Below are 16,261 nucleotides of genomic sequence, written 5' to 3'. Positions count from 1 at the left end.
AAGTTTGTTGTCATCTGACTTGCCAGACGGATGAATTTACTGCCATCACAGCAAGAGTGTCTGAAGAGGAAAGGAGGGAGGCTAGTTGGGGCTCTGTCTCTGCGCGAGTGAGGTCACATCCTGCCTCTTCAGTGTGGAGTTTCTTTCAAAATGGCTGGCTGTTCAAGGAAAAAAGAAAAACAAAAAAGCATAGCATCTTGTGCTGGGCCCAGTCTTGTTCTTCCTACCTGGGCTGGACTAAAGACCAGGGCATAGCTGTGTGAAGGCCCTGGCACGTGCCTCACCAAGAACCTCCTGGGATGGTGCTGCAAAGGTTGGGGCTCCGAAGGAGATGCCGAGTTTGTGTGCCCTTTCTGTGGGGTTGAGGGGGGAAATCAGCAATTCTTTTCATGCATCACATGTGTGGGCTATGAGGTTGAGGTAGCACTTACTAGACACATTGTTCTTTTTTGTACTCCTCCCTTCCCCCCTCTGTCACTCTTTTCCCTCTCCACCTCTCCTGTGCTTCCCCTCTCCCTCTCCGGTTGGCCTCTTACGGAGATAACATCTGGATGCATTTTCCATCTCTCCACGCTACTGGCTTTGTTTCAGAAGAGCAGTGTGCCACAGTTCACCCAGTTCTGTAATGATCCCTCAGCTTTGTTCTCTCTGTTTTTCTTAGCCTCTAATTTGCCCACTCATTATTTATTTTCAAAGGATTTAAAGGGGCTTGAAATCGAAACCAGATCCTCTCATTCAGCATGTTTTGGAGAGAGGGAGGGACTCCACTATGCCTCTCGATAGTGTGGCACTCTGTCCTGAACCAGCAGGTGTTGATGGTATGCTCTTATCAAAGACCAAGAAGGCAAGTGATGCACTATTCAGATCTTTCTTATCTCTGGTGTTCATGGCCGAATGCATCACAGTATGTTCTTCAATATGCATTGTAAAAGGAATTGGTCATTATTCCAGAACAGAGCATGAAGTCTTCTCCCCTGGTGGTTTGAGATTTGGGAGCTCGAGATGAAGGGCAGGATTGTAAATGCTGAGAGAGCTCCAGCTACATGCCGCCCCTGCTCGGACCACTTGTATATCTGGGGCTTTTCTGGCACAGGAGCACATTGCTTCATTTCCTGTTTCCCCTCCCACAGTGAGTATTGGGTTTATGTTTGTCTGGGAAATGGGGGCATGTCTGCCCCATGTGGGCCCTTCCACACAAAGCAGCCCACGCTTCTGCTGCACAACCAGCTTTCCACTTCTCCAGCTTTAGCCAACCCCAAATAAGCCTCCCACTTGAAGGCAAGGATTAGGGAGTTTGTGGATTTTATTTGAGTGAATGTATTGTGTCATTGAATTGACCTGTACTACAGCTCTAGGTCTGACCACTATATGGTTAATCTTGAATGGATTTGTATTCAGTATTTTGAACATTCTATTCATTTTAGAATCAATTCAGTGTTAAGTCTTAAGACATGTAAGTTAGGTCAACACTTTAAGTTCATAAAAACATTTAACTTGCTCCAAAATTGGGAACCATTCATTGTTTGCTCATGTATGGAAAGGGTGGTATTGAAATACCCTGGACCTGCATAGAACATTCAGAAAAAACGTTAAGGGTGTGCAACGCTTGAGCGCATGTGTGACATTAAAAAAAAGTATCATATTGCTTTGATTTGTTTACCGGCATATCTGCTTTCCTCTAGCTAATATAACCACAATGCATGGCACTAGCAAAACTCCAAGACCTTATAACTTCATAACAGTGAGTCGTGTTTGAAAGCAAATAAAAGATGACCTTGCAACACCTTGCACTCGAAAAAGTGGCCTGATTTGTTCAGGGTTAAAACCTCCCTTTAGAGCACGTGCCTGATAAAATAAAGCTCAAAGTTCATTTTGACTTCGAACACACCTCCCTCATTATGTACATAGTTTATTGGATCTCACCCATCTTTTAAAGTCCTAGGAGATGTTCAGTGTTAAAGATTGTAACAAAGAAAAACATGCCTGATTTATGACTTTATTTACCTCAAATGAGTAAAGGTGTAGTAAAATTAAGTTACGTCCAAGCATGGCTTACTCATTTGTTGATTTTGATTGGGTTAAAGTAAATGCACCTATTCCTTTTAGTTAGCTCTTCTGTTGAGATAGCAAGTCTAGGCGTGATGGCAAAGTTTAAACATGAGTCTAAATGGGGCACGAGTGAACTAGAGAAAGAGTAAATGCTTAGCTGATCTATCTGGAATGTATGCTAGACTTTTTTTCATAATACAGGGTAGTAGTTACTAACTATTACTTACCTCCGTTGCGCGTCGGGCCTAACAACACCCTTAAACAGTATATTATTGACGATACATTACTGCCTCTCGTACCTTATTGCTTAAATATAAAACTTTTAATCGTGTGAGTTCGTGGTTCAGAGCTAGATTTCACCTCCACCTCCTTCCATGCACATGTGCAGAGCAATAAAACACTTAGAATTGTGAATGCTGTGTTGGCAGGTGCATAGATGTAAATATGTATTTTTAAACATTATTCTTTGTGTGCACCTTTACTAAAGTCTCAAGTTGATTGAACACCTATTGACTTATGTGAATTATGTCAATTAATTACAAGAATTGCTGATTGTCATAAAGGCATAACATTTGGAGTCCAGACAAGAAATTATCCTACAGCCTGTTTTCATCTTAGCTCTCAGATTATTTCTACTTGTCCTGTAGTGGACTAAGTGAAATTGGCTGTCTGATTCCATTAGCCAATCATTTGTGAGGTACAAAAAAGTTACTTGGACAAACTTTAAAGCCAGAGGCCAAAAAAGATAGAGTATGAGAAAGCTATGACTGCCTTTCTAGAGCAGTGTTTTTTTTTGTTCTCTCTTAACGAATTGGATTCTGTAATGCTATAGGTCAACACAAATCCACAAAAAAATGCCAGATAAGGAGCTGGTGTTATTATTTAAAGGATACTATATTTGGACAACATCCTTCCATTTTGCCAAGAAAGAACCATATGCTAATGGGATGAGTTTCATCGGAAGTTGCTTGTCTTGGTAAAATATTGGCTGATACACTTTGGAGGACAGTTTGTCCTGCAAAACGCGGGGAGGGGGCATTCCCTGGGTCATATTAAATTCCCTTTGGTCAGATGAGTGTACATGATGGTGACTTAACTGCTGTGTGTTTGTGGAGAGAGTTCTCACTATCCCTGGCACTTGGCAGTGACTTAAGGCCAGCAGGAAATTAAACCTAAAGTGTTGCTTCCGGGGGATCACCTCCCAAATCCGGAGCTATGAACAGCGACACACAAACAGAATAGGGCATGCATGTGTGTGGTTGTGTATCTGGATATAGACGTACTGACATTGCCCTTCAAACATGAACAGTGAACAATTGCATCCAATAGATGAATACAAATCAACAAATCATGTAGACTTTATAACCTTAAAACAGTCCTTGACCAAATGATATTAAGAATGTGTTGACTTCACTATGTCAGCTGTTAAATCTCCCAGTCAGTTAGCTGTTTAACACCTATAATTGACCTCAGTGATATGTTACACTAATACAGAACACCTCACAAGTTTAACTTCAAACCAAATTGACATTTTATCACTGAGCTAAACAAGTGTTGTCTTGGTCCTGTAGACTGAAGGACTTTTGAATTAGACTCAGTCAGTTAAAAATGGGCTGGAGCTACTTTGAGGATGGGTTGGAGATGAGAGGATGAAAACACAAGAGCTGACAGTTTGGAGTGACTGTAAGTCATCCAGTTGTATAAAGAGCCATTGTGCACGGCCCCAGCGCACCCTTACCTCACCTCCCCTCACACAGCTGCTTGAAGTGAAACGTTCCCTCTTTTATTCTGCAGTTTATTTTACAGTCTGCTCATCCTAGACACAGCGTACACATCTGCCAGTTGTTATGTACTGTATCATAGTGAAGTTGGGCTGAATGCTTTTATTTGGGTGGTTATGTGTCAGTTTTGATATTGTTCTGTCTGAAATCACTCAAGTATGGTAGACTTTTGCTTAATTAGGAACTGATTAATGGGACACCACAGCTGATCATGATACTGATAAACATTTCATCTACATAGGGGAAGTTAAGGAATGAGTGTGACAGGAACTAGATCCTTTTATGATAAAGTAGTGCAACCAGAACTTGTTTGGATAGGAAATGACTGGGTGTGAATTTTGTACAAGACCTCACTTTCTACTTTGTGGAGATAACTAGGGCCTACTCTTTCTCTGTTAAATGTTACAAATGTAAGTCCTTCTGCAGTTAAAAATATGCATTTCCATTTAGATATCAGAGTTACTAGTACGTGTAATTTGCATTTCAACTGATTCATATTTGAGTGTTTCAATTACGTTTTCTCTACAATGCAAGTCTATTTACAGCAGGCCAAGACATATTTTTGCTGCATACTTCTTCCCGAAGACGTTTCCATTCACAATCATCGGTGTAATGGCGCTTAGGCAGTTGCGCAGATGAGCAGAGTTACATTTAAAGTGAACTTACACATTTGAGATCTTCCGGTTTCTACCATTTTATCCACCACTTTCGTTTACTTTGTTTACGTATTGACTCAGTGGATCAACGTACATTTTAAAATAAGTAAACCCAAAACTGAAGACATTTATATCTGACTAAAAAAGCCTACCAAGTCAAGAATTTAAAAGCAAAAAAGAATATATTTATGACAGGGATTTGTCTAATAAATGGCATATCTCTATGCATCATTACTAAATCAACAGGCTTGGCGAGAAGAACAATTATGGGAAACTTTATGAAACTACATGACTACCTAATTGAATGGTGTGAAGACGTTGTGTGTTAAACACTGCCCCTTATAATTTGCTATTATAGGCCTACTTCTACCGACCGATAACACGTAGTAAGGCCAAAAGGCTATTGTCTGAATGAGATGTTCTGCATTTCTTTCAACCCTAAAAGAAGAGGCTATCAAACAGGTCTAGGCAACTGCGCCTTTAAAAGGTTCAACCGTTGACTCCTCCTCCTGCAGTGACACCACTCTTCAGTGCAAACCCTTTATTACTGACTGTCAGGCGGCTCGCTGGAAATGACAAACGAGACTGAGACAGTAGGAACATTGAACATGTTAAATAATGAACTACACTATCCACCTGAAGTCACGATTTCGTTAAACTAGAGGCACGGGCCTCTATACAGTAGGATAACCTGTCTCATGGACGTCTACGTTATACTACGTTTTAATTTCTGATTGAAACCGACTGAAGACAAATACTCCTAATGTGTACTGCATATCGCTTGACCTCTTCGCAACCATAGTACTAGCCTACTTTTTTTGGTTGAAAGGGGACTACAGGGTTACCGCGCATGTGGCTCTTTTGATCGGGGGAAGTTATATTTCATCGCGGCGAAAATTTCCCCTCATTTCACCTAAGTATAATAACCTCTTTATATTTCCCTAATGAAAAATAATCTTTGGAGCAGCTCCCGGGACGTGCCTATTATGATGTCGAGCAAAAGTGTGGAATGGCTGCAAGATGAACTGGAATCCGGAGTGAGCTCGTTGCTCCTGTTGGATTGCCGATCGCACGAGCTCTTCGAATCATCTCACATTGAATCTGCAATAAATTTAGCGATACCGGGTCTTATGCTCCGGAGGCTGAAAAAGGGGAATTTACCCATCCGATCCATTATCCCTAACAACGAGGATAAAGAGAAGTTTGTCAAACGCTGCAAGACGGATACGGTAGTGTTATATGATGAGGCCACTTCGGATTGGCAAGAGAACGGAGCAGCGACCTCGGTTTTGGGGCTTCTCCTGCAGAAACTGCGAGATGACGGGTGCAAGGCTTACTATCTTGAGGGTAAGATACCCAATATTGACGTGAACCATGCCCGTGTTAGGATATCCATTGCTGACATGCATATTTCGCCGCATATAACTTCAGGAGGTGATTTGTACGAATGTTTCTATGTAGGCTACCGAGAAAATGATTTTATGGTCTAAGTAGCCTCAACGTTTGTCTTAGTTTGGTCTTGTAGGCAGTTTGATTTGTGTTGGGGATAAGTTTTAATGATGGTCTGTAATACACGTGCCCAAAAGTTGTTTCTTCACGATGTTTTTGTTATACTGTAGCCGAGAGCTGAGAAGTAACATATCTTTGCAACATTGAAATATTGTTTGCCATTGCGCTGAAACTTCAGTTGTGGCCACGTCTAGTTGTCTGTGGTTGTTTATGCACCGTTGACGAGTAACGTTAGGCTACAAATGTATGAGAGGGCTGTTTTAATATGCGTATTTAATATGATTTAACTATATCCTACATAGTTTTAATTGGTTAAATTGTATCTCAGGAATGTTTGCTACTTAGACACGATACGTGAAAAATTGATCTAGGATATAGCCTACATAGTCATCAAATTCGCAATGTTACAGATTTAATGAAATCGGCCTAAATTAGTTTGTAACGATGTGAAATCTCAGGTAGGCAATGAACAGAAACAAAACTTTGTGGAATAATGTTAAAGAGAAACATGTTTTCAATTAATTTCCTAAAATGGCTCCGCCATGTTGTCTTCCTTCAGGACAAGGCAAGTATTTCATGAATGAACAGGAAGAAGTGCTCAATAAGCGCCGTTTGTGCAAATAAACAGTATCTTGATTTTTCTTTCGTTTTTAGCTTAAGACATGTGAGCAAGAGCCGCCATGTAGTAGGCCTATATGCTCTGTCGAAATATGTTTAAATCAACGTTTCTCAAAATCCCGTGTTGACGGCTAGTTGCCATTCACAAAAGTCTACTGGGTTCACAAAATGTTATTACTAGGCCACCATCGCAGCTTTCTTGAGTGTCTAGGAATTGTATTTCCTGAATAACTATATCTGAAACTGTGAATACCACTGTGAATTTGATAATTATTTAACATTATGTATTTGTTTGTTTAGGTAGTTGGCTAGTTATGTAGCCTATGCCCATATTGTTTGTTTACCTGCTTCTTGCTTTAGAAAATACATTAATTTAGTTATGAGTTCATAATTGTTTTCGTAAACCCTAAATGATAATTTGTATGAGCTTCTTTTAGTATCTCAGATCTCAATCTGGAATCTTATGAATCAGTGCTTGTTTGTATATTTTTCATAGGGGGATTCAACAAGTTTCAGACCGAATACCCTGAGCATTGCGAGACTAACCTCGACTGCTCCTGCCCCAGTAGCTCACCCCCTGCCTCTGTGTTGGGCCTGGGGGGCTTGAGAATCAGCTCTGACTGCTCTGATGGGGAGTCAGATCGTGAACCTGGCAGTGCCACAGAATCTGAAGGCAGCCCTTTACCCACAAACCAACCAGCCTTTCCAGTCCAGATCCTACCATACCTTTACCTCGGCTGTGCCAAGGATTCCACCAACTTAGACGTGCTGGGCAAGTACAACATTAAGTACATCCTGAACGTAACGCCCAACCTGCCCAACATGTTTGAACACGACGGAGAATTCAAGTACAAACAAATCCCCATTTCGGATCACTGGAGCCAAAACCTGTCACAGTTTTTCCCTGAGGCTATTTCTTTCATTGGTAAGTAGCTAGCCTCATGCCTTTCTTAACTTCCATTCTCTCTAATACACATGATTGCCTAGCAGTCAATGGTGGATGTTTCTGCCCTCTGGTTGGAAGGGAGTGTGTGTGTGTGTGTGTGTGTGTGTGTGTGTGTGTGTGTGTGTGTGTGTGTGTGTGTGTGGTGGTAGTGAGAGATTACCTCATAGTTAATCCATTTGTAGTCTAAATGTCAGTAAAGCAGGCTGATTATCTCTCCTCTGCTTTTGCAGTAGCTCATTCATTATTTATCTGGTTTAGAAAAAGACATTTTTTTGCTTTTTTATTTTAATTGTAGGCTATATTAAAAAATGCTTGTTGGCTTCTCTATGCAACTGTGTCTCCGTCAAACTGCACATATGCAGTTGTAGTTTAGGAGTATTTTCAGGAATTAGGCACTCTAAAGGAAATGATGTTGGCACAGAACAGTTTATGATTGCCATCCAACAGGTTGTGTAAATGACCTTATCTGAAAATGTGGCACTCACTGAACTGTGAGCACAGATAACCGTAAGCAAGCTGAACGAACAGCACACAGGAAGCTGAGTTATTGATTGACTAGCACTCATCAGCAGATTACTCAACTGAATTATCTCAGGAAGTGACAGTCATCTGTCAACTGCTCAGTGGTTCAGGCACTGTGAAGAAATTGGGAAGGATAAATACAAGAGGGGGGTGGCTTGGGTAAACAACCATATTAACGAGTGTTGTCTGAGTAGCTTCGGAGAAATAAACAAGGGTTCAGAGGGCCATTAGGATTAGAATATGTGCTGCAAGGATGGGCTCATGCACATTAGAACAGTATTTGAAAACCCTGTTGCTCACACATTTGTTCAGTGTGTGAAAAGAACCTCCAACGTGTTTCACGATTTCTCACACAGCTTCCTACATGTTTCAGGAAAGTGTGATTATTTGTTTAATTTGAAATCATTTTTTAAATCAACAGATTTTTTGATGAATGGTCACAGACCACTTATTAAGGTAGTTGTTGGGATGAGAAAAAGACAGGAAAGAGTATGTTGAAAGTTGCACAGATTTAGAAAAGGATGACTGTTTACATTTTATATTAAAAAAAAAATTCACTGTGGAAAACAGCCTTTGTGTCAGAATATGAGGGCTTCACTAAAGTGGCAAATGATAATCAGACAGGAGAACTGTTTAAGAGACTCTTGGCAGGTTTTGTGCACCTCCTGAAGTGTGAGACCGATCTTGTAGTGTGGGCTTTTTCAGGAAATGCCACATTTGCAGCATGTGGCTTCTGTGGGCTAAAAGGTGCTAATGCAGTTTCCTCAACCTTTTGATACTGATTGTCATATCTGTATTTCAAAGTTCATTAATCATTTACTATTATGGGATTAGACCTGAGAGAGACTATGAGTAAATGGCAGGTTTTTTACCAATCATGAAACAAAGTGCCAGTTAATCTGTGTTTTTACTTGCTGGAGCAGGCCTACAACCCCTTTAGTGCATCTGGAAGCAGTTTACATTTGATGGCCTGTTCCTTCTTCAAGTTAACATAGTTTCCCTGTATGGGGAAGCCATTTTAAGAAAACTAAGGTTTTGGAGAAGTACTCAGTACATGGGAGCGCCTGTGCAATCTGTCCCACTTTAGCTTTCAAAAACTGCTCATAATCTTTGTTATCCACATGAAACTCAACTTTGATATTTTTTATTTGACAAGAACCTCTTGCCTTCAATGAAAATGTTGTTTTCATTTTAAACATTATATCCTGTTTCAACAATAGTTGCTTGTAATTCACAGACTTGGGAATGTGCTTGGTTGGCATTAAGAATATCTTTAGCAATGTTTGTTTTTTGACAAAGTGCTGCTATTGAGGAGAAATATGACTTAAGGTCAAACCATTATCAGGAGGCTTTGGCCTCTTTCAGTCTGTTTTGGGGAACTGTGAGAAGGGAACTGCATACATTTATCCAGGACTGTATGGTTGTAAAATGTCCAGGTCCATTGATAAACATGTTGAATGTGACCATGTGAAGAACATGTAGTGTTTTGTTCTGTAATTACATTAGCCCTGTCCTTACCTTATGAAGCAAAGTTGGGGGCATTTAGCATGTGTATATATGGGCTATAAGTATCATTGCTAGTGTATACTATAATACTGGTGTTATGTACTCCCATTGGCATTTGTTGTTATTTTCACCATTCAGAATTTAGATGAAGAGTGTATTGACTTGTACATAACACTGCAAAAACAACAGGAAATGGAGGTCTCTTTCAATTCCAACACCAAACATTATTTCCTGTGGTCACAGTGAAGTCTGACCTGCTTCCAAAACAAATTCTTGAACAAGGGGAGGAAATTCACTGAGTGCCAGAATGTGTCATAACATCCTGTCTTGTGGCTTGGAGTTGTATGTTTTCCCCGTAATTAATTTCATTTGTTTTTTTGCTAGTTTTGCTGACAAGCTTTGCTTAGGCATTGTGTAATTTTGGGTGACGAGCATAGTAGTGTCCAGTGAAGGCCAATTAAATGTAGACGTTGTTATTAATATGTATTGCTATAAGAATCAGAATTACTGCTTCCCATATGAAGTAAGCATAAAGATGTGCTGAAAGTTGTCTTCTAATGCTAGCTGGCCCAGTCATAACATGAAATGCCAGATTAAATGTATGCAACTGACTATATGTCTGGATGTATTGTGCAACCTTTCATTTCTTACCTCCTTCAGAGCCCAAGTTGCAGCAAAACAAAGTGATTGTGAGACACTGAGGTGCTCTGACTTTGGAGTGGGGGGGGGAATTAATATTCCAACAGTCTCTCAGCTACTGATTTTGAGGTAGCTGGCGTCAAGGAGGTGCAACTATAGCTGTATAGGAGAGAGAGAGAGAGAGAGAGGTGTCTGTTATGCGTATTGTTAATGTCTCACTTGTAAACCATGTTACGTTGCTGAATGAGACCGCATATTCACTAGTCATCAATATATAACGTCTGGTGTTCCAGTACAGACTGTTAAGAACACGAGGGGAAAATTTTTCAATGAAATTGTGGCTTGTCTACATTTTCACCTCTCAGAAATCCTTCCATTCATATCTGACATTCAGACTTCATTCCAAATAAAGCCCAGGGACAGCACAAGGAGATTAACCCTCCAGTTCCACATGTGTTTACTTCTATCCTTGAGCACAGGGTGTTGCCATGCTCAGACTTACCATACAGATGAGAAATGAATGAACTGATTTCAAAATATAAGTTCATGTTTATTTTATTGTTGCTTTGAACAAGTTGTGCATGTATGCTTTGTCCTTTGCTATACTTCCACTGTTTACAGTGTTCCATTTACTTCAATGTCTCTCAGTATTTTAACTTGCCTCTTCCTCTCTCCCTCCTTCTAGATGAAGCTCGTTCCAAAAAGTGTGGCATCCTGGTGCACTGCCTGGCAGGCATTAGCCGCTCGGTGACGGTCACCGTGGCCTACTTAATGCAGAAGCTCAACTTGTCACTCAACGACGCCTATGACTTCGTCAAGCGCAAAAAGTCCAATATCTCACCAAACTTCAACTTCATGGGGCAGCTTCTTGACTTTGAGAGGACACTGGGTCTGAACAGCCCCTGTGACAACCGCACACCCAATGACCAGCTCTTCTTCACCACGCCCACTAATCACAACGTGTTCCAGCTGGACACCCTGGAGTCCACATGAGATGCCCCTGGCATGGGTCACCAGAAGAGAGACGACCATGATGTGGCCAGGTGGCATCAGAAGCCACTCAAATGAATGTTTATTCTTTCCCATCACCCACATGGGAAGCATTTTGAGCTAACAGCTTAAATGTTGAATTGCTAAAGAGTTGAAATGAAAGGTGCAAAGCTGTTATGAGGATGATGCAGAAGAGAAAGAAGAGGAAAAGGAGGGTGATGGTGGCAAAGGGGTCTTGGGACTGTTTCTCTGAGAGGCTCTTGTTAGAGGGAATCATCCACCACTCTTGAAGCCCTCTCTTGCTGCCACCTCCATGATTTGAGATGCAGCTTTTCTTGCCTTTTGGAATAGACTGTTCTTTTTTTTGTTCTTTAATTGGGGAAAAAAAAGAAGTGAGAGACTGAGTACCACACAGAGCTTCATACAAAGAAAGGGGAACGGAACTGCAGTGCTAAACTTATTGTCGTCTATTGTTGGGACGGCGCCCTCAACCTCCTGACATGAATGGTGCCAATGTAGTGTCTGGGATTTATGCTTTTCTTTCTTCAGAGGAGGTGATCTCACTCTACCGAATGTAGGGTCTGAATTTTTCCAACAAAACAAACACATAAACGTGCACATGCATAAATAATGTGTTGGCACATACAATTATTATGTGTCATACACATTTGTATATTTGTATACATTTTCACGTCACATACGTATACGCATATATGAAATGGAGAAAAAGCTCTCTTGTCCCAAATATAAATGATTCAAAGACAGTATGGCCTGGGCGAATTCTAGATTGTATTTTGAAGAAGACAACAGACCACAGATGGAATTGAAATTTGTAATATCCAATTTTTTTTTTTTTTTTTTTTTAAGAATTCTTTTTTCTATGTTGGTAATGACCTAATGCATTTTGCACAGTGGTGAAGCCTTTCACTTCTTGGCACTTAAAACTGGTACTCCACACAGAGATAAAGAGACATTCAGAGGGGCATCCAGTCCTAGGCTGTGACGCGCCCATGCAGCTGGCCTGGTGCATGGGTCAGAACTGGTGGAGGGGGGGGGGGGATGCACTTACTTAAAGCTTATTGTTCCTTTACCGTGTACAAAAGATGGGACCGTTTTCTGTCACAGCAACAACAAGCCCCACTTCCTTAAGAGAAAGTGTTCGTTTTGTGCAGGGTTGAATCACCCTCAGGCCTTTATGATTATTACAATTACAGTATACAACAATTATAAGAATTAAAATAAAAAGGAAAATGATTATTTGTTGTAAATGAGCATGCTATGCTCTCTGGGGCATAACCAGGTTGGGAGAATGACTCTTGGACGATGGAAACTGAATGTTAGGAACTGTTTTTTTTAACTGCTTTAGCTGCTTTTGTTCCGCTGACCAAGGATGTCTGCTGGACAGGGCAGCATAGAGTATGTAGCAAGAGGGGTTTCTCAAGACGGAAACATCCAAATGGTCAGTGTTGGGAGTTGGCAGGGTTGCTTCAAGCAGGCCTTACATAACCTTTTTAATTCTCTCTAATGCTGACTGTTCAATACTCTTTGTATCTCACTTCAGAAAAAAAACACATTGTTGAAAAAGTTTGTTCATTTGAGAAAAAAAATCAACATGTAGTAATAATGCGTGACTAATGGTCTTTAACGGGTCGGAGGTTGTATTTGTTACTCTCTGCAATATATCAAGAAACTTTTGCAGTGTTTTTTCATTATTATTATTTTTTTTTTTCAATAATGGCCTCGGGTTTTTAAACTCCTCTCCTTTTGTATTGGAATTCCAAGAACTACACCGTAAATTGTTTTGACACTGAGGTGTCTTCACCTTGGTTTTTTTAAATTACAGGGCTTGGCATCACATTCATGTGCCCAAGAACTGGGTAGCTACACAACATTTAGACTTAGCTGTACACCTAAACATAACTTTCTTTTCTGTCCTATAAGACAATGCCATCACTTTAATTGATTTTTAATAGAACTCCATTATGTGCTCTATGCTATTCCTGTGGCCTTTCAATATATATATAGATATATATATACATGATTATGTATTTTGAGCAGATATGCAAAGAGTCATCTCCTAAATCTAGCATCAAAGATAGTGACTATATCCCATGAGGGAAATGGCTGGTTTGAAGACGGCACCCTGTCACAATAAGGAAACATTGTTGAGAAGTGATACTCGCACCCTAGGATTGAAGTGTATTTCAGTACAGAGCTATTGAATGGAAAAAGTCAATCCTTGATTTCACGCTGCTTCTCGTGGAGGAATGTTTGAGTGTCTGTAACAATGAAAAAGAGAAACCATAAGTGTTTTTCTTTATTTGTATATTGCCAGAACACAGGAACGAGGTTTTCTGTGGAATTTCTTGTAGCTACATCATGGTCAGAGAGTGTGATGTTGAGCGTGAGAGGAAAAGAGTGCGAGAGAGCGAGAAAGAAGAGAATGATAAGTGAATGACAAAAAATGTTTATCTTACCTCACTGAGGAATTTTTCAGGGATTTTTTGACAATGCATCTACATCGTGTTACAGCTTCAAATACATGTCAAATAGCTGTTTTATATGTGCTGTATACATTTTTTTTAAAGATGCAATCTATATATATGTATAAAACGGCTTGGTAACCGGGCAGTTCATTTTTTCTGATTTATGAAGGATATAAATTGACCCTATGTATTGTATAGTATATGGAAACCAACACAACAAGACATGTTTATACTGCAAATAAATAATGAAATATTTTTTGTTTAACATCTGGCTCCTGTTTGTTTGTCCTCTGAATGTAAAAAGACTGAATTTGCCTCCTTTATTTTCGTTAGCCATTTGACATATCATGTATTCAGACCACTGGTTCACCACCCATGGTTGAATCTGATGTTCTCCCTGAAGGTTCAACTTGTGTATTTTACCTTCATGACCACAAATCTGTCAATTAACTGTACTGGTGGCTTTTGGATGGGGAAATATTCTTTCTCACCTTTTAACACAAGATGCCAAGAGAGAGCAATGCAAAGCTAGGCCAGGGGTACAGCGTTTCACTTGGACAGCTGACTGAAGTGCTTTATGTAGATAACCATACAGGAGACTGTTCAAGGACAAATCCACACATGCACATGTTGTTAGCCAGGTCGAGAGAGAGAGATGATGCCGATGGCGTGGCCACCTGTGGGCCAGATGGATGCTGGCATCAGCATGTGAATTCTGTAAGGGACTTGGCTCACAGACCTGGAAATACGTTAGCTGGTTGTTTATATTTAGGCTATGACGTTTGACTGGGTGCGGCATGCGTAGGGTCATTTGTTTTCTCTATCTCTTCCACCTACCATTTTTAGACCATGTTAAGGTTATTGTTATTTTAGATCAACTGCAAAAGACTTCTGCTCTGTAGTGGGAGATGGTTGAATGGCACAAACCAGCCTTTTTTGTGTTCTAGTCACAGGGAGAACCTGCTGTGGCCCTACAACTTAAACACTAACATTCTCATGATTGACCTTTTACACCACTTTGTTCACTTTCAGGGAAAATGAGGAGAAGCATACCCTTCTGTTTGTTACGTCTGTATTTTCAAACTTCAAAGTATATTTTTGTTTTTGTTATCGAGTGTCCTCTCATTCTTGCTGCCCTTGAGAATGAGTAAGATATGAATATCTTTGAGAACCCTTAACAGGCGGGGACCTGCTAGCTGCAGATGCAAGAGTGTGGGAGGAATTCCTGTAAAAAAAAAACGAGAAAATAAATCAGTATCACAGACTGGTAAAAAAAATGACATGATGCAAAATGACATAGGACTCGACCTCTTTACAGACTCTCCTGTCTCTGTCTGAGTTTGTATTCATATGGCTTTCTTTCTGCATTTCTTCCTTTCTGCGTATGCACTTCAACTCAAGGCAAGAGGGGTGAACCCAAAGAAGGGGTATCCTGCATGTGTAATGACGGTATGTCTTTTGCACAGTACTAGGATCCACAGCTCCCACCCCCAAGCAGAGCTGCTAACACTGGATGTTTGCCAGACGTCCTCTTTCTGGCAGAGGATGGAGGTAGATGGAATGGGGGCATGGATGCTGCGCAGCCTGTGGGTCATAATGGGTAAAACTGGAAAGCACTTCAGGAGTGACGTCACATGCAGAGAGGGTGTTTTCTACCGGAGTCCTCAGAAGCTGCAGAGGAATGGAGTGCATTTTCTTTTTTTGGTTCTGAAGTACGCAGAAGAGAATATGACATAGCTAAGTGTTCAAAGAGCTGACTGTAAGAGCACGACAATAGGGCACAAGCCTTTTCATTTGAAAAATATCTCCATATCTCCAATATCTCCATCTCCGTATAAATATCTCTTTTGATTTAAAGGCAAATCCTTGACCTCTGCTGGTCCTTGTCAGTCCTTCCCTGCCTTTGTCGTACCCTGTTCTCAGAGAGAGAAAGGTGAAAAGTGGATTAATAGAAAGGAAGAGGTAGATGGATAAAAAAGGGATGGAAATGGAAGGCATCTGAAAGGCTGAGATTCTGCACTGCACTGTTGGCATGAGTGTCCTATAAATAACTCCACTGTACTCTACCATGAGTGGCAGGCCTCTCCTTTTATCTTAACTATTCTCTTTTTATTTCCTCAATTACCATTTTCTTCTCCCTATACTATCCCCACACATCCCTTATCGCTTTACCTTTCTATTACATATGAATTCTCCTCTTTGCACTCCCCTCCTCTTCCTTGTTCCCTCTGCTCAGCATGGCTCACAGGTTCGCTTCACTCTGCCATCAGACCTTCAGTCAGCTTTGCCACAGTCGCCTTGGGCCCCAATACGTTAATTGGCCAATATGAAGGTTTTTTCCGGGGGCCTGTGTGGCAGTGTGTCAGCACATGAATCATTTACCTTTCATGGGAGGAGCAGAGACCACTCTAGACCACCACACAGACTGACGTCTGTCTGCCAGGTTCCATGATCAAAGATGTGTCTGCAAATAACAGCAGCCATGGGAGTAGGAGCAATGATAACATGTGAAATCTCAAATGTATACATCTCTAAGTCACATTTATACCTGGATCCCAA

At 40.7% G+C, this 16,261-nt stretch overlaps 1 protein-coding gene across 1 annotated transcript; it reads left to right on the top strand.

Annotated features, from left to right (window-relative positions):
* Positions 1-5,071: 5,071 nt before the first annotated feature.
* On the top strand, positions 5,072-13,967 carry dusp7 (dual specificity phosphatase 7). The gene is made up of 3 exons (XM_080846455.1): positions 5,072-5,833; positions 7,110-7,538; positions 10,912-13,967. The coding sequence occupies exons 1-3, from the start codon at positions 5,431-5,433 to the stop codon at positions 11,217-11,219; spliced, it is 1,140 nt and encodes a 379-aa protein (XP_080702581.1). The 5' UTR covers positions 5,072-5,430; the 3' UTR covers positions 11,220-13,967.
* The last annotated feature ends 2,294 nt before the right edge of the window (positions 13,968-16,261 follow it).

The sequence above is a fragment of the Sprattus sprattus genome, assembly GCF_963457725.1.
Source record: "Sprattus sprattus genome assembly, chromosome: 10".
Lineage (NCBI taxonomy): Eukaryota > Metazoa > Chordata > Actinopteri > Clupeiformes > Clupeidae > Sprattus > Sprattus sprattus.
Note: the sequence above shows the minus strand (reverse complement) of the source record. Positions and strands in the feature narration are given on the sequence as shown.

What these genes read in the sequence shown, in the direction of transcription:
- dusp7 (XM_080846455.1), top strand. Translation starts at nt 5,431, where the DNA reads ATGAAAAATAATCTTTGGAGCAGCTCCCGGGACGTGCCTATTATGATG. An exon ending in CAAGGCTTACTATCTTGAGG is followed by an intron (nt 5,834 to 7,109) that starts GTAAGATACCCA and finishes TATTTTTCATAG; the next exon opens with GGGGATTCAACAAGTTTCAG. An exon ending in TGAGGCTATTTCTTTCATTG is followed by an intron (nt 7,539 to 10,911) that starts GTAAGTAGCTAG and finishes CCCTCCTTCTAG; the next exon opens with ATGAAGCTCGTTCCAAAAAG.